This window comes from Silene latifolia, chromosome 5 (genome assembly GCF_048544455.1).
Source record: "Silene latifolia isolate original U9 population chromosome 5, ASM4854445v1, whole genome shotgun sequence".
Classification (NCBI taxonomy): Eukaryota; Viridiplantae; Streptophyta; class Magnoliopsida; order Caryophyllales; family Caryophyllaceae; genus Silene; species Silene latifolia.
The window spans coordinates 14,874,223-14,897,168 of NC_133530.1; the positions used below are offsets into that span (position 1 = coordinate 14,874,223).

At 36.7% G+C, this 22,946-nt stretch overlaps 3 protein-coding genes across 4 annotated transcripts in view; all 3 read left to right on the forward strand.

Annotated features, from left to right (window-relative positions):
* LOC141656799 (jasmonate-induced protein homolog) overlaps positions 1-15,590 on the forward strand; it is a 239,665-nt gene extending 224,075 nt beyond the window's left edge. For both annotated transcript variants that reach the window (XM_074463852.1, XM_074463853.1), the window contains 3 exons: positions 11,066-11,098; positions 11,709-12,048; positions 14,938-15,590. In XM_074463852.1, the coding sequence (XP_074319953.1) occupies positions 11,722-12,048; positions 14,938-15,144 (534 nt within the window). In that variant the 5' untranslated portion in view covers positions 11,066-11,098; positions 11,709-11,721 and the 3' untranslated portion in view covers positions 15,145-15,590. The remainder of the gene's footprint in view (positions 1-11,065; positions 11,099-11,708; positions 12,049-14,937) is intronic.
* Positions 4,221-6,224, forward strand: LOC141656809 (jasmonate-induced protein homolog). The gene is made up of 3 exons (XM_074463865.1): positions 4,221-4,322; positions 4,888-5,199; positions 5,818-6,224. The coding sequence occupies exons 2-3, from the start codon at positions 4,912-4,914 to the stop codon at positions 6,007-6,009; spliced, it is 480 nt and encodes a 159-aa protein (XP_074319966.1). The 5' UTR covers positions 4,221-4,322; positions 4,888-4,911; the 3' UTR covers positions 6,010-6,224.
* Positions 15,591-19,501: 3,911 nt separating the features above from the next.
* LOC141655933 (jasmonate-induced protein homolog) lies at positions 19,502-20,543 on the forward strand. The gene is made up of 3 exons (XM_074462923.1): positions 19,502-19,601; positions 19,798-20,129; positions 20,246-20,543. Exons 1-3 carry the CDS (start codon positions 19,520-19,522, stop codon positions 20,438-20,440), a joined length of 609 nt encoding a protein of 202 aa, XP_074319024.1. The 5' UTR covers positions 19,502-19,519; the 3' UTR covers positions 20,441-20,543.
* The last annotated feature ends 2,403 nt before the right edge of the window (positions 20,544-22,946 follow it).

Below are 22,946 nucleotides of genomic sequence, written 5' to 3' on the forward strand. Positions count from 1 at the left end.
AAAATGAGAAAAAGACCTCGGCCAAGCCAGAGGCAAAGTAAACAAACTCTTATTAAAAATATTTACAGGTAATACAAGAAAGAAGTCGACGGCCGTCCCCATAGGGATAGCCTAAACACTACCTACCAAGGTTTACAAAAAAGAAAGAACAGCAAAAGGGTACAGACATAAGGCATGAAGTGCCAAAAGATGGCAGGAAGGAAAGGCTCAATAGTTGGCCCCCGAACAGCTGAAGCTATCCGAGATGCCGGGTGAATCTGGTAACGACCGCCCGTCTCCCTATGCCTGCTTCTGCCCGCCATCAGCAGCGGTAGCAGCATCACCATCAGTGGGCGACCCAGAAGCCGACTGGGCAGCTTCAGCTGCCTTTGCCCTCTCAGCTTCCTCTCTGGCCGCCTTCACCTTTTCAGCACGGGCCGCCTTCTCCGCGGCCTCCTCTTTCTCCTTCTTCACCTCTGCCTCCTCCGCAGCCTTCGCCTCCGCAGCCTTCGCCTTATCATCAAGATTAACATCAAACAGCTCGTCAAATTTTTGCCACGGGAAGGAGCCTTCAGGAAAGAGCTCTCCGATCACTTCCCTGGCGGCTTCTTCGGCCAAGTCCCGGTATTGGGCGCACATGTTAGGGAGGACGACGCTTTGGAGCGTCTCAATGTCCAACTCCCTCTGGGCGATGATAGCCCTCGTGTTCCGATGCGCCTTCGCCTGGGCCGTATACAGGGACTTCCATTCCTCCCTCTTCTCAACAAAGAAAATCGAAGGGACTGAAGCTTGTCACGCTCCTCCAAAGCTTAGCAAAGACCGGCCTCGCAGCCTCAACCTTGGCTCTCTCAAAGAAGGGACCGCCTTTTCGGCGTCCTCCCTAAGTTTTCGCTCAGCAAGGACCGCCTTTTCAGCCTCGACCTTGGCCCTCTCGGCTTCCTTCTTCTTCGCAGCGAGCCGAGCTCAAGCTCGAGCCGCTCAAGCGTGGGGGCGACTTCGGCCATGACCTTTTCTTGCTCCATAATATGAGCACCGGCCATGTCAGCCCACTTCGCCAGCATCTTCCTAATCTGGGCGGGGGAAGGCTTCGGGGAGGAGGAGACGACGGCGGTATTCTTATCACCCGTCTGCACAGACTGCTTCTTTGATCGCCGTTCAGAGGGACCGGTAGATGGCGGCGGTTGATCTACAAAAAATTCGGACAAAGCATCCATGTCAACGTTCATTGACATGCCAGAGAGCCTGTCATCAGGAACGCCTAATGAACCAGCTAAATCTGAGCCACAGGTTAGATCTGTACCAGGCTTGGCCTTCTTGGTTGGAGGACCCATTTCTTTGCCGGCCTCGGTAGCGATGGGCAAAGCGAGCAGACGCCGTCTCTTTCCTCTTACGTAAAAGAGGAGATTCCTCTGCTACGGTGACCTCCTCATCGGTAATGTCGACGACCACCACCTTCTCCTTTTGGACCGCAGGGATTGAAGGTTGAACTGAAGTTGACGCCGTCGCCGCCATGGACGTTGCCTTTGGTTTACGGCGCGGCACTTTACTGGCAACCTTCGCCTGGGCCGCCGTCGCATCTAGGGCCTTCAACTGCTGATCCATGAGGTCGTTTGGCGCCGGTCTGCGATCACGTGTCTCGGCCTTAGGATGCAAATCAACAACTTTCCCGTCCTTGTCGAGTCCCAACCTCTTGAGGATATCCTCAGACAGATCCGAGCCAAAACGGTCTGCAAAGGAAACGAAGCAAGAGTTAAGTAAAAGAAATAAATCAAAGTTCAAAAACAGAAACATTAAAAGCAGAGATGGGCCTCACACCGACCCCACTCACCCTGTTCGAGGGCCGGTATGAGGCCGACGTGGCAGAGCAGCTCATCCTGAAGAATGATCTGCGTCGGGGGCATCCATCCCTTCGGCGTCCCATCCTTCTCAGCCTCAAACAGCTTCATTGCCCGCCTTTCGTCCTCATTAAGATGGACCCTAAAGGCGTCCATCTTAAGCTTATTCCGGGAGACATATTTATCACGCTCCCCCCGACTCTCACACCGCAAATTGACACGGTGCTGGAAGGACAGGGGCAGTGGATAATCCTCCGGAACCTCGACGTACACCCACCGCGCCTTCCAGTCCTTGCAGGAAGTAAGCTTAGAGACGGAGATATAACTCGGCTCTGTCTGCACGCTGTACCACCCCGTGCCACCAGGGGTTGACGGCCGAAGGTGATGAAGCCGGCGGAACAAGTTAACCGTTGGGGCCTCCTTTTTAAAGAGACAGAGCCACACAAAGCCAACTATAGTCCAAATGGCCAACGGATGCAGTTGAGCCACGGCGACATTCATGGCTTTAATGATGGCCGTAACGTATCCATTCAGAGGAAACCGGAGCCCATACTCCAGGTGTCTGATGTACACGCCGATACAGCCCTTGGGAGGGCAACAGACCGCTTGACCCTCCTTGGGGATAACCATTTTATACTCCCTGCCGAAGGAGAAATGATGTTCAAAAAATTCAGAACCAGAACAACTGGCGAACTTGTTTGTCCAAGCACGATCAGGACTGATCTTACAGGCGTCGCCGTGATCCAAGAGATGCGGCCTCTCCTCATCGGAATGAGTCCTTTCCTCATCATCACCGTCATCATCAACATCATCATCATCATCCGAGAAACCATCCAAATACTGATCGTCAACCTCAGGAGAAGGAGACCTAGGGCCCCCGGACCTTATCGGGATGGCGGCCAGTGCCTCCTCTTCATCAAGACGTGACGGGGAGCCCCCCGGCGCAGGATTACTAGGTCCGGCATCAGCAGAAGACATGACAACGAATATTTAACTAGGAAAAAGATTGAGGAATTTGTTTGATTACCTTGGAAGGAAATGTTACACCGAGTAACGCTTCGAGAAATTAGAAAGGGAAAGGAACTCTGCGAAAGAAAAACTAAACAAGAGGAAATTTTTTGAGAAAATGAAATTTGGAAGGCCAAAATGAGGTTGTAACTGCCCTATTTATAGAGCAAAGCCCACTTAATCCGACCAATCAGAGCTAAGCCCATGAGGCGTCAACCAATCAACGCCGAGCCACGTGTCAAGCATGCAGCCATGGAATGTCAATCGACAAACAGTTACAAGACTTCTTCAACACGCTCCTTGACAGAATGCCAATCGACGTATCTTCTTCAACACGATCCTTGGTATCTACTTGCCAAACGGCCCGCTGATCAACCGAGCTTGGTAGCACCGGCTGGGGGCAATCAAAAGCACACGACACTCACAACCTCGGTCTCGGCCAGCGCCATTTTCTTTTCCACATTTGATGCCCTTTACACATCCATGTGGGGGGGATGCTTGATACGACCGAGCGTAACCAAGCCGAGGAAGAAGAAGCCGGGGCGAAATTTTTTTACTTGCGCAGAATACGCTCAACACTCATCGAAGGTCCATACCACGGCATAGACTACGCTGGGGGCAAATTGATGGGGCATATTCTCGCACCCCCGACCGAAAGTCAACATATTGAGCAAGGTCAAAGATATCCACAAGAAGTCAACGTATCGCATGACCCTAGCCGACCCGGCTGTCGGCTGTCACTTGGGTCCCGGCTAGGACAACTAGCCGTAGGGATACATATCCGCGTACTCATATCCAAGACCCCTCTAGGCTGCCATGGGTCCATCGACCGAGGGTAGAACGGTCTTTCCACCTGCTAGCCACTTGGCCACTTGGCCACTACGTGACAAAAGGTGAAAGTCTATAAATACTCCTCAACCCTCATTGAGGAAAGGATCCGAAATATAACCTAAACATCTCACAGTACACTAATCTGGTATAAACTCCCTTATCTCTCTACAATATACTTTGCCAAGTAACACACAACTTAATCCCTTTAAGTTTACTGACTTGAGCGTCGGAGTGAGTACGCTCGGTACCAAGCCGAGCCCTCAGTTTGTTCATTGTTTCAGGAGAGGCCGAAAGGAAGAGTCAAGCAAAGTCATCATTCAGCAAAGCTTACGTGGTAACAACACTGCTCCGTAATCACACCCGGAACACTTTTAACACTTAGTGCGTGAACCAATAATCACGGACCCCACTACAAATTCCCACCCAAGAGAAAAGAAAATAAATTCTCGACATGAAGAATTATATAGAGAAAAAAAAAAAGTGATTCTGATTCTAGATAAGAGTAAAGGAATAAAAAAGATCAATTTTGAAGGCAATGATGCCTTGTTATATTCCAATTTCCAACGCATGGAAGATGTTGTACTATATAAATGCAAGGAAATGGGTTAGCATATGTAGTGCAACACAGCCTTGAAATCAAGTCATTTACACGGATCGGTACTCCCTCAGGTAATGACTACTTCAAAATGTCACGATCGGGTCAATAAAAAAATATCGATTTGTTTTCTTGTTTACCTTATTAGAGCATGTACAATAGAGAGGATTGTGCCTCCTCTTAGCACACTCTCTCCTCTTAGAGGAAGTCCTCTCTATTGTGGAACTAATGTAGAGGATTCTCTTAGTAAGAGGATGAAGAAGACTTCCTCTAATTTTAGAGGAAGTTGTGTCTTGGCCCTTGTGCTATTCAACCAATCATTATTGTCATATATTATTATTTTCTTATATTTTTTAAAAAAAAAAAGTTAGTGTGTAGTGATTAATATAAGAGGAAGAGGAAGCTTTCCTCTCTATTGTGGAAAAATATAAGAAAAATATAGAGGAAGAGGATGAAGATAGTGGAAAATGAGGTGGTTAAAAAGTGAATGAGGTGTCAATAAAATAGAAGGGAAGAAGAAAATTAAGAGGATCAAAAGCTCCTCTCTATAGTACATGCTCTTAGTATTACATTAAATTTTGCATCGTGATTATAGTATTACTGCTATTGACTATGTACTCCGTATTTGACAAATAACAGTTAAGACCAAATCGTAAGCAAGAAATGGCTTCAGCCAAGGTACAGGCGCAGAATGGGGCACAAGTCTCGATGACTAACCAAACTTCGGATGTGATGACACTTGATCGATCAAAAGATTGGTCTGGTAATGTTGCTACTAGCTTACCTCAGACAATTCGGCCCGGAGAGTCGGTTACTTTTGCCCATTTGAGCGATGGTGATTTTGGTTCCAGGGCTGCAGTCGTTTATACTGGTACCAATGCCGCAGGCGTTCCTTGTGGTTGGGTTTTGGCCTGGGATGCTCCTGCTTATACCCAGCAGTCACCAAACAAGGTACATACTTATTTTATTATTATTATTATTATTATTATTATTATTATTATTATTATTACAGTTTTTCTAACCTATGCTCACTAGGCATAGGATAAGAAACCCAAAAAGGAAATAAATAAATGATATTTGTATGGGAAATTGCAATATCAACTACTTTTACTTTTATTTACAAGAAAATACATTTATTACTTTCTATTTTGGGTTTCTTATCCTATGCCTAGTGGGCATAGGTTAGAAAAACCCTTATTACGGTTATTATTATTATTATTATTATTATTATTATTATTATTATTATTATTATTATTATTATTATTATTATATGCTTCGTATATATTGTTGTACACATTTTTCAGTCTTATACTCTCTCTTATTCACCATTTTCTCCCCCTTTCCTTTTTGCACAAGAAATAAAAAAGTGAATTTGGACCACACAAAACACACCACCCCACATACAAATGAATTTGGACCACATAAATCAACCAAAAAAAGAAAATAGAGAAGAAAACCTGAATAATCCGAATAAGGAAATAAGGAAGAAAATAGTGAATAGGAGGGAGTATAAATTTTTATGCACACCGTAAATGATTTATATCATAACGCGAGATTTTCATTTTACAGGTTTACGTTGTTTGTGGGGTGAAACCATTCATTGATCATTTGGACTTCAACCAAATCCGTCTGTCTCTGAGTGCTAGTACATCAGAGTCCAACGCCACAGACCCTGCTACCAAGACAAGCACCACCGCCACGATCAATGAGAGTATCCCAAACAAGGCCACTGTTGAAGCCATATTCAGCCTTATTCCTTAAGGCTGTCCACATATACGATTCGTACTAAGCATTCAAGTCATTATAAATAATGAGGGCCAATTAACTATCAACCTAGTTCTAGTCTTATAATGATAACTAAATAAGCATGTTTTGACCCTCGTCTTGTATTGCTGTACTTTCAATTCAAGTTATATAATATAATATAATATTACATGGAGTATCCATTTCTATTTTGGGGTATGTCATGTGTTATGTCCTACCTATACAAGTACTTGTATAATAAGACGGTCTTTTTATATAAACTTGTTGTTGAACCACGCGCAGTTTCCCAATTGGGTTAAATACGGTTATTTAGTATTAATTTCTTGTAAATCTTGGTAAAAGTAATTCCATGCCAGGGCTGTCCCCGAAATATTGGTGTCATGTGCAATACTTATAAGATGACAAGTGGATCAGAATTATCTCATTTAATTGTTATTCTTTAATTTTGACACAAAGACCAAGAAAAAATAAAGAGGTAGATTACAAGCCGACCAAGTTGAGTATGAAAGATTAAATTGCTCATTAAATACAATCCTAAAATAGAAAGAATAACAATTGACTGAGATACTCTAAAATCAAATAGGACAACAAATGACCGGGTGGAGTGAGTAGTGTTTATAAATATTTGAACAGTCAAATCAACTTTGATGTGAGCTTTGCTTAGAGTTGTTCATGGGTCGTCCTGTCCATTGAACCCGACCCATCCCGCCCGCTAAATAAACGGGTACCGACAAGGCATTTTAAGAAAAATACAAAGGTCCAACCCACTAACCCGGCCCAAACCCGCTAACCCATTTGTCTATGGGCCCAACCCACTAACTCGAACCAAACCGCTTTAAACCGACCTGATAAAAAAATTTGGATGAACTGAAATCGGCCTAACTCGAGGCTAAACTAATTAATAAATCACAACTAAATTTGTTGCAACGCGAACCAGACTTGTATCAACTTGACCAGACTCTTGACGCGTAATTAATTAATTCCATCTGATTGATGACTAAATTGACATTTTTCTTAATTGTTTTCACTGAAAATTAAAATAGATACACTTATACATTGTTTTAGCTGAAATTACTTATATAAGATAAAATATATGCTAATAACCTGACGCGATACTGACCAAACAAGACCCAACTTGTCATCTGATAATGACCCGACCGATGATAATCTGACAAGAACTGTAATTGACCTGAACTTGTCATTGACCTTAAACAACCGGAACCTGATATAACCCGACCCATAACAAGGAGATATTCACTTCGTAAGTCTAAGGATATTTAATTTCATCCTAAAACTAATTCGTAAATATGAGAAGTAGCCCCTTCATTTACATTAAGTCCTTTCTACAACTGCAATGTAAGTTTTAAGATAAAAACGGGTCAAATATACATCAACTTGCATATATAGCTCAAACCTTTTGTTAATCCCTAAGCATCCTCCCTTTGTCATCGTCCACACTTGACTTGTTTTATATTACTAATATATTACCGTCTTAAACAAGGATTTGTGCTTCTTTTATAAAGCAGTGAATCCCTATCTCATTTTACCAATGTGAAACACTGAAATGTGACTATGTGAGTAAAGTAGTAGTAGTACTTCCTAAAGTATCATTTGTTTGCTTTGTTTTGGGCACAAAGATCAAAGAGGGGGAAGAGAACCATTTGTGGTTTGAATTAGTAAATGACAAGTGGACAATATTTCCATTATTAAAGGATTAAATTACACATAAAAAAATGAGTAAATTATCAATTACACCCATGCTTAATCCGCTTTTTTACATTTACTCCCACGTCAAATTTTTTTTTTTTAAATTACACCCAAATTAATAACTCCGTTTATAAATTGCACCCAATATCGGATTCAGGCCACTTTTCCGTCAAATTTGAAATTTTTTGGGTTAATACATTGATTTTAGGACGATTTTGCCCTTCTTTTCTTCTTCTTTTATGAAGCATACTTCTCATCAGCTTGTTTTTTTTCTCCTCATTCATTCTCTTCATTCTTCTATATCTTTCTCATTCTCTTCATTCTCATTCATTCTCATTCGATTAATGCCAAGCAATTATAATTTTCAATTCGGTTCTTCCTAAGCATAGTGTTGTTGATGTTGTGTTGTTTGAGAGCAGTTTCGGCGATTTGTTGACGAAAATCCAGAAGCTACAAATCATAAACATTACAAATCTTGGTCAACACCATTAATCTTCCCTTTCCACACCAAAACACCAAACCCAGATCGAACTAAACCATCTGGGCATCTCAAAAATAACATTGGTTTAACAATTAGACCAAACTTGTGAAATTTGTGTTAATCCATAAGTAAAAAGTTGTCACCTTTTTTCTCCAATTAATAATGAAGAAGTTGCTATAAACACCAATGTTTGCCCAGGAATTACGAAAGCCCCAATTTACAATGGAGAAAAAAAAAACTACAAAATTCATAAGGTAAATGAATAATTAGAATAATGATCGAAGGTTTAAAGGGGGGAAATGGAGGAAAATTAAGTGAAGCTTAATGTTGATGGAGATGAATTGAAGGGAGTAGAGGCGAGAAAGGGGAAGTTCTGGTAAATGGAGGAGGATTGAGGAAGAATAGATGCGGGGGCAAATTCGTCATTTTATAAATTTTTCTACCTGAAAATGGCATTGGGTGCAATTTACAAACGGAGGTATTAATTTGGGTGTAATTTAAAAAAAAAATTACATGGGAGTAAATGTAAAAAACCTGATTAAGCGTGGGTGTAATTGATAATTTACTCTAAAAAAATCTTCCCAACATAAAAAAGTAACAAATAATTGAAACACTCTAAAATGAAATAGGTAATCAAATCACAATAAAGAGGGGAGTAAACCACAACTCCTAAACTAGAGAAATATGAATAGGATTAGAACGGAACTGACTCAACCTGATAAGGCTAGCCCGACTCGAAAAGTGTGACCCGAACTTGACTGGACAGCGCGAACTGACTTGACCCTAAAATAGCCCGATCCAAAATTACTCGTCTTGAAGTGACCCGAAATAACTCAAAATGACTTATTTTAAGAAAAATCCTAACCCAACGTGATCCAAACGACCTGACTCGAAATGACTCGATTCAACGCGATTTGGTCCAAAACTGATCCAACCCCATAATTATTAACCCGAAAATGATCCGATCCAAATAACCACTGTCAGGTCTAAATAGGACACACCTAAAAAGAGGTGCGAAAGCCTGCTTTACAAGTTCGAGAATGTTTGATTTCAAAATCAATTAGTGATTAGTGATAGGAGTAGACCTGGTAAAAGTATATCGAACCCGAAAAATCGATCGAAAATACCTGAATTGACACCTGATCGTACACTTGAAAGGTATAACTGAATTTCACCCCGAAACCTAAATCGACCTGAATTGATTCGAAATTAAACCGAATTTGTAATATCCAAAATAGACCCAAGATCGAATGAACCTGAACTGTTTTAACCTGATATGTTTTAATCCGAACCGATATATACCTGAACAGATTTCAACCCGTATATTGATGACATAAACCCAACATTGACACCCAAACTGAACCGAATGTACATAGGCGTCACATCTAGGATGTCTTTTTGTACATGAGTGTCACTCATTTGATGTCAATGAATTAATATTATATCGTAGTTATACAAAAAAATATTATCTATTAGTTTTTAAAAAAAATTATTCGTATTATATCCAACGTTTTGACTAAAGACCTAATCCCTTGACATCCGATCCGATTATGGCCTGACTCGAATCTCATCTGCTCCGATATTGACCCGACTCGAACCTTGTTTGCACCGATATTGACCCAACTCGAACCTGAACCGACCCAAAATATCTACAACCGATTAAAAGTGAAAGCTTAATCCAACCCGAGTTGAACCAAACTGAAATCGAAAAAAAAAAGATAAACCGAAACAACCCGATCCGAAAGAATCTGAACCGAAACTGATCCGATTGACCCGTTTGCCACCTCTAGATAGGAGAAATAATTTAGTCGCTTATAAAATAATGAAATTTATTTCACGTTATTTTATCATTTAAAATACTCGATAAAAAAGTATGACATTTTCCTGAGTAAGTCTTCCGAGAAATGGTCTCTTAGTAAGTTTTTTGAGAGACTATTTTACACTTTTACGAAAAAATTGTACTAAAAGTAATAAATAGGTACAAATCATGAATAAAAATAAACTAGATACATTTATTATGTAAATAAGTACGAAATTACAATGTTACGATCAACAATAAAAGGGTCACGAAAAAAAATGAGTATCACGTGGACCTGGCAAAACGGGTCAACGGGTCGGGTTCGGGTCGGGTCAGTTCCGGTCTCTTATTGATTTCGGGTTAATTCGGGTCGGGACGGGTTATTTCGGGTTTCGGGTCTATTTCGGATTTGTTGGTCGGGTCTAGCGGGTCGGTTTGTTTGGGGTCGGGTCATTTTCGGGTTAATGAATAATAGAGAAATAGTCATTTCAAGTCTTTTCGTTTCAATTAAAGTTATATTTTGTCAGTTCATTTTCGGATTTGGTGGTTTCGGATCGGGACATTTTCGGGTCGGGTCAGTTACGGGTCAAGAAAGCTCGGGTCATATTCGGGTTGGGTCGGGTCAATTGGGGTTTTCGGGTCACTTCATATCTCGGGTCAGTCTTTTCAGATCGGATCAATCGAGTCGGGTTGATTTTGCCATATTAAGTACGAAAGATTGGCTCTCAATAATTTAAGGAGAGACCCTCTCCAAAATTTTAGTGCTCCACTTAATACTCCGTAATAGATTGAAGAGAATTTTATTGATTCTCGATGAGGGTAGAGGAATAAAAATATTAAGATAAAGGCAATGATGCCCTCTGTCCTCTGATATTCAACCTCCTCCACATGGGGGATAAAAGATTAGAGAATTATACTGATTCTTGATAAATATTAGGTAAACGAATAAAATGATTAAATTTAAAGGCAATGATGCCTTAAGATATTTCAAGGCACGTAAGATAGAAGTAGTATATAAATGCAAATGGGATGGCGTAGAACAACACAGGCAGACTTGAAAGCAATACAATCACACGGATCAGTATTCAGTAATCGTCGAGGTAATTATCGTATTGATGCATGTTAATCCGTAGATTTTATCATTAAAACAATCGTAATAGAAGGAATAACAGCTTAATTCATACTCCGTATAATAGTGAACCTTCTTCTCATTTTGTCAATATCGCAAATGCAAATATATTACATAGGGAATACTCGTACTAATTAAGAAAATGAGATGTATTTCGTAAACAGTTACCCCTAACATGGGACGAAACCAAGTAAGGAGTATTATTTAGAGAAAAAAGATTATACATCAGATGTATTACATAGACTCCATATATATTTGAGTTTTTGTGTATTTTTTTCGAGCTTTATAAAGTTTAAAAATTACATGTTAGTTTTGTAACGTCAAAACTCAAATTTTTCTGAGCTTATATGTAATGTTTTTGAGTTATATTGAAATTTTTTTAATTTTATGTTGAATTGAATGAACTCAAAAACTTTCTAATAAAATTCATAATTTTTAAAACAAAACTCAAAAACTTTATGTTAATGCTCAAAAACTATATCATTTGATGTAGTACATCAGATGTATAATCCACTTACTGATATTATCTACAGTTCCAGTTCGCAACTAAAATATGTGATTATGTTTCTGCTAAATAACAGAAAGCGAGCGAGCATGGCTTCGATTCAGGTGCAAAAGGCAACAAGCTCAGACAATAAGGAAGTAAAACAGCCCCAAAATGGAGCGCAAGTGGTCGTGGTTAACCAAACCAAAAGTGTTATGACATTGGGTCGTCAAATCAATTGGTCTGGGACTCCCGCTTATCCGGGTTACCCTGATACTATTTGGCCAAACCAGAAAGTTATTTTTAACCATTTGGCCGATGGAGATTTCGGGTCTACTGCCGCAGTCATCTATAATGGTACTAATCTCACTGGGCAGCCCTGTGCCTGGGTTTTAGCTTGGGATGCTCCTGCTGAAAGTGAACGGAAACCAAACAAGGTACGAATGTACAATATCAGTTCTATACGGAGTATTTGTTTATTGTTTAAAGTTTTGGTTGTTACGTTTTAGTACGTATTACTCCGTCTAAAATTTAGGAATTGGCTAGTGAGATTAGTACCATTATCTAATGAGCCAAAGACGAGTTATATTAGATGTGATCATCTGAATATAAAACATACAAATAAAAACAAAAATGAATTATAATTAAAATATATTTTCTATTATTTAATAATCATATAATTATCAAAATATTTAATTTTTATGTTGTTTTAATGCAAGTACAAAAAGACCCTGTTTTTTCGGCTGAAAGAAGCTCAGCTGAACTAAATTTAATGGTGCTGAACTGAACTGAACTTAATGGAGTTGAATTGAATTGAACTGAATTGAAATAAGAGTTAATTTTAAAGAACTGAAATGAACTGAACTTGATGAAACTGAACTAAGTTGAATAGAGTTCAAATTATGTCCAAAAGAACACAACTTAAATATTGAATGTAATTAAAATATAAATATCAAATACGTCGTATTATTTAATCTTCAACTAGTTTAGAGCCCGTGCAATAAATGCACGTAGATAGAGTTTTTTTATTTTTAATAAATTACTTATATAATAGTGGTATCTCATTAATTGTTCATGTTTATTTTATTTTTAATAAATTACTTATATAATAGTGCTATCTTATTAATTGTCCATATTTCTCATCATTGTATTTTGCTTTGAGAAAAAAAAAGTTTTAACTGACAATTAATCGAGAGCATTTGAGTAATGTGCTGAAATATTATTTAAACAAAATATTTTTAATACCACAAAGCTAATGATTTTAATTTTTAAATTCTCTTAATTGTTTTTGTCACAAAAGTAATAATAACGATTTACAGTTTTTTTTACACGTAATCATTCTCAAATAATAGTATCAATAAAATATGTAGCAATTTATAGTTTTATATTAATTTTATTTATATTTAATTAAAAGAATATAGTTTAGAGTTTATTAGTGAAAATAATATTATTTGATGAGAAGATTATTATTAATGAAAATATAATTTAAATGAAATAAAATATAATTATTAGTTTCCTTATTTAGTAAATGGACTTAATTGCAATTATCTTCCTTATTTATGAAAATGTTTTTTGGAGGGAAAAATTTTAGATCCACCTATTCTTTTAGTAGATAGGGGATTTTACTTTTTTTTTTTTATCTTAGTAAAAAGGGACGTCAGAAACTACTCCCTCCGTTCCTGGTCATTTTTTTTTTTACCTATTTCAGTTTAAAGTATCTCACTAATTTGTTTACCTTTCTATGTTGAAAGGGTTTTTATGGGCAATTCGAACATCCAATTTTAATATTGTCCACTTATTATCTATTAACTACAACCACAAATGGTCTCATACTCACTAATGTTTTTATAGCATAAGTAAAGGTAAACAAATGACTATTATCTATTAACTACAACCACAAATGGTCTCATACTCACTCGGGTTTTTATAGCATAAATAAAGGTAAACAAATGACCATGTGTGTGGAGTAACTTTTAACAATGAATTTAACTTACCTGTGATCCATATAACTGGACCAGTATATGATTCAAGTATTCAACCCGCAATTCGTATAATGTTCCATAATAGAATCAAAGTTTACTTAAATGTCTTGGGCTGAAAAGAGCTAAATTAAACACTTAATAGAGCTGAACTTAATAGAGTTGATATAAACTTAACTGAATTTAATGGAGCTGAACGGAACTGAAGTACTAAATAGAGACGAACTAAACTAAAAAAAATCCAAGAGAACATAACCTTAGGTAAATATATTCTCACATGGTATAAAAATCAGCTTGATCAAAAGATCGCTAGTTCAAATCTGAGTCTCTCCAAAAAAAAACTCACAAGTGTCATTTGAGCAGATGGTATGGCCGATGGGGGTAAATTATACCATGCATCCAGGAGTATGGTGCATGGTACTCCCTTTTTTTAATTTTTTTTCTTATAATAAATAAATTATAAATTTAATAAATTAGAAAATAATAAAAAATATATTATTATTCATAATTTTTATTCCTCTACAAATTGAGATCATATTTGATATATTTTGTTATTTGTTTTATTTTTCCTCACATATTCACATAATGTAATTGACATATTCATATCATATCACATAATTTTTTTTCCTTAAATTATTTTGTATTATGCGATTTTGGTATGAAATTAAACGTTCATGATTATTGTTCAATATATTTGAACAAATAAAGTCATATTCACTAAACTATAAATGTCATATTCACTAAAGTGAAAGTGAATATAATAGAACCATCGGATGAATATCACACCCCATAATACATATTCATCAAACTACACTGTCATATTCACTAAACTGAAAGTGAATATGATAGTGTCATATTGTGAATATCGCACTTTAAAGCACATATTCGTAAAAAATATTGTCATATTCACTAAACTTAAAATGAATATAATAGTGTCATATCGTGAATGTAACACTACGTAACACTTAAACTGAATATGACCGTGGTAACTTTTCTTAAAAATGGAAGTTAATTTTTTTTTTAAAATTTTAAAAGAAAAAAAAAAGTAAAAGAAGAAAAAAAGGAAAAAAAAAAGGAGGAAGTTGAGGATGAGTGGGGGAGTGGGGGGTTGGAGGGAGTATGTAGTATCCTACACATGGGGGTAGGATATAAGAATGCCCGATGGGTGGGCTTACGCAGCTGTGCATTAAGACTATTGATAAAGACTCAACCATCACGTCTTTAAGATTTTGATTAAAATGGTCTTCTGACGGAATAATTTGAAATAAGAATGAGCGAAAGTTAATTTAACTGTGAAGAAAGTGGTGTTTGACGAATTTAAACCAGTTTAATTGTTTCCTCTTGCAGGTGTTTGTTACTTGTGGCTCTAAATCTCAAATTGATAATTTGGAAAACAATGAAATCCGGCATTTTTTGAGTGAAAGCTCAAAACATTCTTTTACCTTTGACCCTGCTGCCCAAGTTTCGGCTCAAGCCATTATCAATGAGAAGCTCCCAAACAAGGCCTATGTCGGAGCCGGTTTCGGAGCCGGTCACGACAATAAATTGCTTTAAGATTACCAATATTTTCTATAATAATATTCCTATCAAGCATTCAAGTAACTAAAAATACTGGAGCAACTTTGCTATCAATTTAGCAATTATATGCTAGCTAGCTTTACTTAATTATAGCAATCAACTAAATAATCATGCTTCCAGCCCTTCTCTTGTATTGCTTTACTTTTCATTAATATAATAATAATAATAATTATGATACGTGGGTGCATCTATACATACATGCGTAGCGATTTATCCGTTTTATTTCCTTCGTCTAAATTTTAGGCCCGGACAAGCAGGTTAGCGGGGTTGAAACGGGTTAATGGGTTGGGTCTTTGTATTTTTCTTAAAATGACTGTCTGTACCCGTTTATTTTGCGGGCAGGATGGACCGGGTTCAATGTACCGAACAACCCAGGAACAGCTCTAGTTTTAAATTACTAATATATTACTCATCTTAAACAAGAATTTGTGCTTTTTTTTGTAAAGTAGTGAATCCCCTTCCCAATTTACCAATGTGAAACACTCAAATGTGAATATGTGAGTAAAGACGTAAAGTAGTACTCCCTCAATACCACACCAATGGTAACATTGACTTTTTCACACTTGTTGAGACACGTTTTGCAACGTGATTATCTTTAGTTACACATTATTAAAAATTATAAAAATTTGATATTCTTATAGCATTCATGACGATAAATCAAACAAGATCTTACATGACTATATTTTGTCTTATAGATTAAGAATAACTAGTATTGGTGCCCGGCTTCGCTCGGGCTACCTCTACCTACCATTAAAATTTTTTTTTTATTAAATAAAATTACTTAAACTTGCTTAACCCATAAATTTATCATTAATATATTTTTCTATGACATATTCTAAAATTACGATGAAATAAATTTTGAGACAAATTCACTACTCCCGCTATTAATATTTTACTCTTATTAATGAAACAATAGTAATAACATTTCAACAACATTTCACTACTTGCCCGTAATCATTGTCACTTTCACTACTCCTGCCATAACTATTGTTACGGTCACTTCTGCCGCATTAATATGATAATTTCACTACTCACGCCGTAATTATTGTTACTTTCAGTATTGTCGCATTAATATTGGTTATTTTACTACTCCCGTTGTTGTTTCTACCACTTTCACTAATCTCGCCGATAATATTGTTACTTTTACTATTCAAATGAGTGATTACTATCATATTAATGACAAAGTTACTTTTACTACTTAGACATGCAATTTTAAGAGGATTATATATTTATATAAATATATTACATATATGCGTTAAATTAAATTCGAAAGAATTATGCAATATTATGTATTATGGAATCTAACTTGAATTATTTATAACCTACTTATATTATATTTTTTTATGTTAAATAATTAATACATTCAATAAACTATGAAGTTTAATAAAATTGCATAAATTTTAAATTTAATATATAATTTTATGATGATAATAGTTAATACCATAAGTGTGCATGTTTATACTAATTAATTATTTTATTTTAAGGAAAGTGACCATGTTCTAATATTCTATAAATATTTAGGAAAATTACCAAGCATCTTCTTTCTTTTAGTTTCCTTGAAATTGACCATCTTAATTAATTATTTTATTTTAAGGAAATTGATCATCTTAGTTAATTATTTTATTTTAAGGAAATTGACCATGTTTTAGTCTCTTACTAATGTTTAGGAAAATTACCAAGCTTTTATATAATTTAATTTTAACCCAAACTATATAATATTTGCATTGAGATCCTTTAATCGGGTCCATCACACGGTGCTAGTGATTTAAAACTATATAGTATATAATTTGTATAACTTTCTTTAATTACATTGAAGTCCCTTGGTTTCTGGATTTAATATATAGTATTGATATCGAAGATTCCTTACGACCATAAATAGTGCCAAGATTCTCAATGTTACCATTGGTGTGGTATGGAGGGAGTACTCCTATCATTTGTTATCCATTGTTTTTGACACAAAGACCAAAGAGGAATGAGAGAACCATTTGCGATTGCAGTTAATAATGAAAAATGGACAATATTTCCATTGAAGGATCAAATTACACATAAAAAAATCTTTCCAACATAAAAAGGTAAATACATAATTGAAACACTTTAAAATGAAATAGGTAATCAAATCAGAAGGACGAAGGGAGTAAACCACAACGTACTCCTAAACTAGGAAAATAAGAATAGGACTAGACTTGACAAAACTGACTCGACTGATAAGATAACCCGAGACCCGAAAAGTGTGACAACAAATGGTAGTAACAAATGTCTTAACAAACATATATATAAAAACAGATACAAAAATGACAATAAGATGAATGTGTCATAATGGTAGTAACAAGGTCATATGAACCAAGAGGTCAATGGGTTCAAGCCTCATCAATAACTTTTTTAGAGTGACTTGATAATAAATCTAATGTATAAAACAAAGAAATGAAAAAATTCCATAAACTAAGATGTAGTTAACAATTTAACTACATATGCTAAATTACTAACCTAACCTTAAACTAACTAATGAAAGTTAACTATAATTTGACATATGTCACAATGTCATTGATTGTATATGGAAAAACTAGAGGTGATCAAATGGCTCAGGCCCATTGGCCCGACCCGGCCCAGCCCGCTTTTTTAAAGGGCTTGGGCCTTTTATTTTGACCCAAAGAAGCCCATGGGCCGGTCCAAAAAAGCCCAATGTATTTTTAGGTCGGGTTTGGGCCAAGCATTTGGCCAAAATATTGGCCCGGCCCGGCTCATATTTATTAATTAAGGAATATTTTTCTTATAAAATTTGTTTAAGTAGCGTAAATTTTATATATAATTCCTTATAAACTCATGTATATATTTATTGAGATTTAAAAGCGTTGTTCATGTAACATAAATCATATCTACTAGATATGATTAAGCATTATAATGTGTCGATGATTGTCTTTTATTCTATTTTTGGAGATTAATTCATATGTATTTCATCATACTTTGTACGATTTTTTATACTAAGTGCACATTTAAAGTACAAGTTGAAGGTATTATACTACTTATCTCGTTCGGCAAGTCGTAAATTTTAGGGCCCGAAAAGCCCATATAGGCCCAAAAGCCCGATTTAGGCCATAAGGGCCGGACTTGGGCTCGCTAAATAGGCCCTCTCATTTGGCCCGGTCCAGCCCAACCCGCACATGTGTGCCATTTTTATCACCCCGACCCGGCCCAAGCCCGCATAGGCCCGACCCATTATCAGCTCTAGGAAAAACCCATATGTAGCATCTTCCTTTTTCGACATAAGTGGAGAATAGATCTAGGTTTTTAGACAACAAAACTTGATGAATTGTATCGGGTTTTTGTTGGTTTGTTTGTTTTGGTTTTGGGCTCAGTTTTTCAAGGTCACTGCTGCAATTAACTTGACTTTAAGTTTCACAACAAACCCCCAATAAGACACACTAATTCCCTTAGGCGGGTCATTTTGTGTTATTATTAAGTTCAGAAATTATATGTCTAGTTGTAATATAATTGGTGGTATAGTCTACCAACTACTACCTCCGTACCAGACCAATGGTAACACTTGCCTAATATGGTCGTACCACACCAATGGTAACATTCCTTATTTGGCCCACAACATTACCAAATTATGCTTATACCCATTTGATATTTACATAAAATGCCACTACATACCCCACCTACCAACTCACAATTAAACCCACAATTACATACCTCACTTATTTTCTTCCCTCTTTACCCCTTCTTTTACCCTCTTTTCTTAAAATCCCCATTTTTTACCACGTTATCATTTGTATGGTACGGAGGGAGTATAAAATAAAGGACCATTGATACAATGCTCCAAAATAAATAAATGTAAAATTAAAACATTCTCCACTTGGAAAGGAATAGATTGAAGAGAATTATATTGATTCTTGATAAGGCTAAAAGAATAAAAATATAAAGGTAAAGGTAAAGGCAATGATTCCTTATGATTAAACCTGACAAACGAGTCAGGTTCGCGTTGGGTTAGTTCAAATTGAGTCAATTAAATATTTTTAAGAGTTCGAGTCAGGTTATTTTGGATTTAGATCATATTCGGGTTAATTATTATCAAATTATTTATAGATAATAAATAATCACTGTGCAATAATAAATATTCGGGTCGGGTAAATTCAGGGCGGGTCAAACTCGGGTCATAAATTTGGGTGTTAGGTCGGGTTATTCGTACCAAGTCAATTTTACACGGTCTACTTTTGCTATTCCATCTTCTCCACATGGAAAATAAAAGACGAGAAATATTCTGATTCTTAATAAAGTTAGGAATAAAAAGATTAAATTAAAGGAAATGATGCCTTGAGATTTTCCAAAGCACAGAAGGTGAAGTAGTATATAAATGCAAATGCGTTGGCATAGAACAACAGAGAGAGCCTTGAAAGCAAGACAATCACACCGATCAGTATTCAGCACTCGTCGAGGTAATTGATTTCATTGATGCTTGCTGTTATATTCTATTTGTAAGCAAGACTATCATTAAATTGTTATCCGATTAATTATGTTTAAAAATTATCCTCTCCTCTTTCGTTATTTTTTGTGGCAAAATCAAAGGAGAACGAACACGATTAAATTGGGTATGTATATGTAAATTATGTTGATGATAAATAACACTAACAGTTAAGGCAAAGAAGAAGCGAGAGACTATGGCTTCAACTCAAGTGCAAAAGGCAACAAGCTTAGACACTCAAACTGGGACACAAGTCACCATGATTAACCAAACCTCAAATGATTTGAGATTCAGTAGTTCAATGATTTGGTCTGGGACTTCTCGTTTCCCTCCTATTATTAAGCCAAACACGTCTGGTATGTTTAACACTACGGGAAATGTCAATTCTGGTTCCTCGGCCGCGGCTATCTATTATGGTAAGAATTCCCAAGGCCTTCCCTGTGCCTGGGTTTTCGCTTGGGATGCTCCTGCTGACACTGAAACTGGTCAAAATCCAAACAAGGTATGTACGATATCGTTTTTATATATATTTGTTAATTAATGTTTTGGTTCTTAGGATAATTTAGAAAAAAATGATTATACACGTCGTCTAATTAATAATTGTTTCCTTTTTTGCAGGTGTACGCTACTACTGGCGCTAGATCCGTCATTGATAATTTGACATTCGACCAAATTCAAACGTTTTTGAGCAAAAGCTCAGCATATTCTCATGACATAGACTTTGTTTATCGGACTAAAGTCGAAGCCCAAATCAGTACCAATGAGGAGAATGCAGAGGTGGCCAATGTCGTAGGCACTTTCAGCCTTATATGAAGATTATCATAAACACGGAGGCCACTTAGCTATTAATCTAGCAATTATATATATGCTAGCTTTTACTTAATTATACCAATAACTAAATAATCATGCTTCTGGCCCTCCTCTTGTATTATTGCTTTGCTTACAATTATAATTATAATTATAATTATAATAATTATTATAAAACATGTATGGTGATAGTGGGCTTTGTCGCACTCCCCCAATCAAACAATTTTACTCAATTAAACTAGTGTAGTAGGGTAGTCGAGGTCGAACCACAAGGAGAATATATTTTTAATATTTTTCATGTAAGACATATACCGCCATCGTAAAAGAAATATACTGATCGTTTAAGGAGACGTTGGTATGAGGGTGTTGGGAAGAACGACGACAATTAATAGTGATTTTTATTATGACAAAAAATTGACATTATTTAAGAACGAAGAAACTTTAAACAACCATAAATGTGTGCTTGGTTGTCCGTTTCTGCCATTTTTTTCAAATCTCTTATCTCGACAAGAAAAGCGCAATAGAAATTTCTTTTTTATCTGCTCCATTTGTGGGAGAAACACGAACTAGCCTAGCATTATTCGAATGGTTTACACAAACTGGTCATGGCCACATATTTTGTTGATTGATGAAGCCAATTAGTATTGAAATATCTTCTTTCGATATTGAAAAAGCCTTTAACAAGATCCTCTAAATTATAAAATAAGCACCCCTAGGAGCGAAAGAAAGGAGACTAATTAAATGGGTGATATTTGACATTTTTAGTTTAATCGTTACAATGAGAGAAAAACGATTAATTGAATAAGTATGTTTTTAAGCTTACGTGTCTTGTAAAAAAAATAGAGTTATCATGTAGAATTTTTTAAAACATGGGGTTACAATATAGAAAAATTCAAAATTAAATCTACCACGTCACTTTCCGTTAGCAACTTAATGGAAAAGTTGACATAGATACAAGCTTAGGGTCATGCTAATACTCCATCTGTCCCGATCATTTGTTGTCTTTTGGTTTTGGCACAAAGACCAAGAAAAGAGGAGAGAACCAATTACTAAATGACATGTAGACCAAATTGAGTGTGAATGAACTAATTGTTCATCAAATTCATTCCTAAAATAGAAAGGACAACAAATGACCGAGACACCCAAAAATGGAAAAGGACAACAAATGATCGGGACTGAGGGAGTACATATTAATAAAGTAGAGGGTTACCACGTGTGTGTTTTGAAAATGTAAGGAGATTATGCTTCAAACCTTTGACAAGCCGCACGTTGTCGACACAAAGTAATGGTGACTTACCAACCTTTCCAATGCCAATTACTTCACCTTTCTTGTTGTCACCAAACCTTACCGTGCCACAATTTTATGCTTTAAGTGAGAGGAATTGGCTTCTATCACCCGTCATGTGACGAGAGCATCCACTATCCAAGTACCAATTGCGGCCACCTCTCACCAAGCCCTACACAAGATTAGATTTTGAGTTTAGGAACCCAAACAAACTTGGGTCCCCTTTTGTGATCAACATATCTTACGGTGTCTTTCCTAATCCATATTTGCTTTATTACTTTGATGTTCTTGTTAATGTCCTCAAATCTTTTTCTACAACCATTGAAGACATGACCATTCTTACCACAATAGTTGCAAATAATGTACTCGGGAAGACCCACGTATTTCCTTCTTCTAAAATCAGTTTTAGGCCTCTGGATGCAACGGTCGTCATTGTTCCATTTGAAGCCCAAACCAGCAACTTTGTTACATCTCTCGGTTTGACTTGTGAGAAAGTTTAACACGGTTTGACTTCCTTCCCATTTTTCAGTGATGTTTTTGGCTTTTACAAGTTCATTGGTCAAGTCATTGACTCTTGAGAGGAGATGCAAATTCTTTTCTTTTTCCCTCTTGAGTTCATCATTGTTTACACTTTCTAAAGACAACCTTTTCTCAACTATGAAGTCATGGGTGTGGTTGTTGAGTTTTGACACGAGATATCCGACCTTTTCTTTGGACTCTTCATACTTAGATGTCATCTCATCAAGACGTTTGCTTAGATCAACGAATTCATCGGATCTATGATGAGGAGTAGATCTAGAGGTGCTACATTCGGGCATACCCTTTTGAAGAAAGGTAAGCCTTTCATGAAGAACCTCTATTTTTTTCTTAAGACACGCTACCTCATCTTTTAGACACTTGTTTTCATTGACCAAACATTCAATTTTCTCTTTGGACTTGTCTAAGTGTTTGTCAGAAGCAACGATCCCAGCATTCTTTGTTTCTCTTAGGTCTACAATCTCAACCACAAGGTCATAGACTTCATTTTCGAGAGCATCTTTGTCCTCCAAAAGAGCATCACGTTCCTTGGTTAGTGAGGAAACTTGCATCACCAAGGTAGTGTTGACATTTTCAAGGTCAGAGACGTCCGTGGGAGTCATCCTAAGACGCTCTAGTTCTTTAGTCAAATGTTTGTTTAACTTGTTGACTCTTTTAACTTCATCATAAGCTTCAGAGGTGACAGTGACG

Coding starts and splice junctions, on each gene's coding strand:
- LOC141656809 (XM_074463865.1), top strand. CDS start 4,912: ATGGCTTCAGCCAAGGTACAGGCGCAGAATGGGGCACAAGTCTCGATG. Junction 5,200..5,817: donor CCCAGCAGTCACCAAACAAG/GTACATACTTAT, acceptor TTCATTTTACAG/GTTTACGTTGTTTGTGGGGT.
- LOC141655933 (XM_074462923.1), top strand. CDS start 19,520: ATGCAAATGCGTTGGCATAGAACAACAGAGAGAGCCTTGAAAGCAAGA. Junction 19,602..19,797: donor AGTATTCAGCACTCGTCGAG/GTAATTGATTTC, acceptor TAACACTAACAG/TTAAGGCAAAGAAGAAGCGA. Junction 20,130..20,245: donor CTGGTCAAAATCCAAACAAG/GTATGTACGATA, acceptor CCTTTTTTGCAG/GTGTACGCTACTACTGGCGC.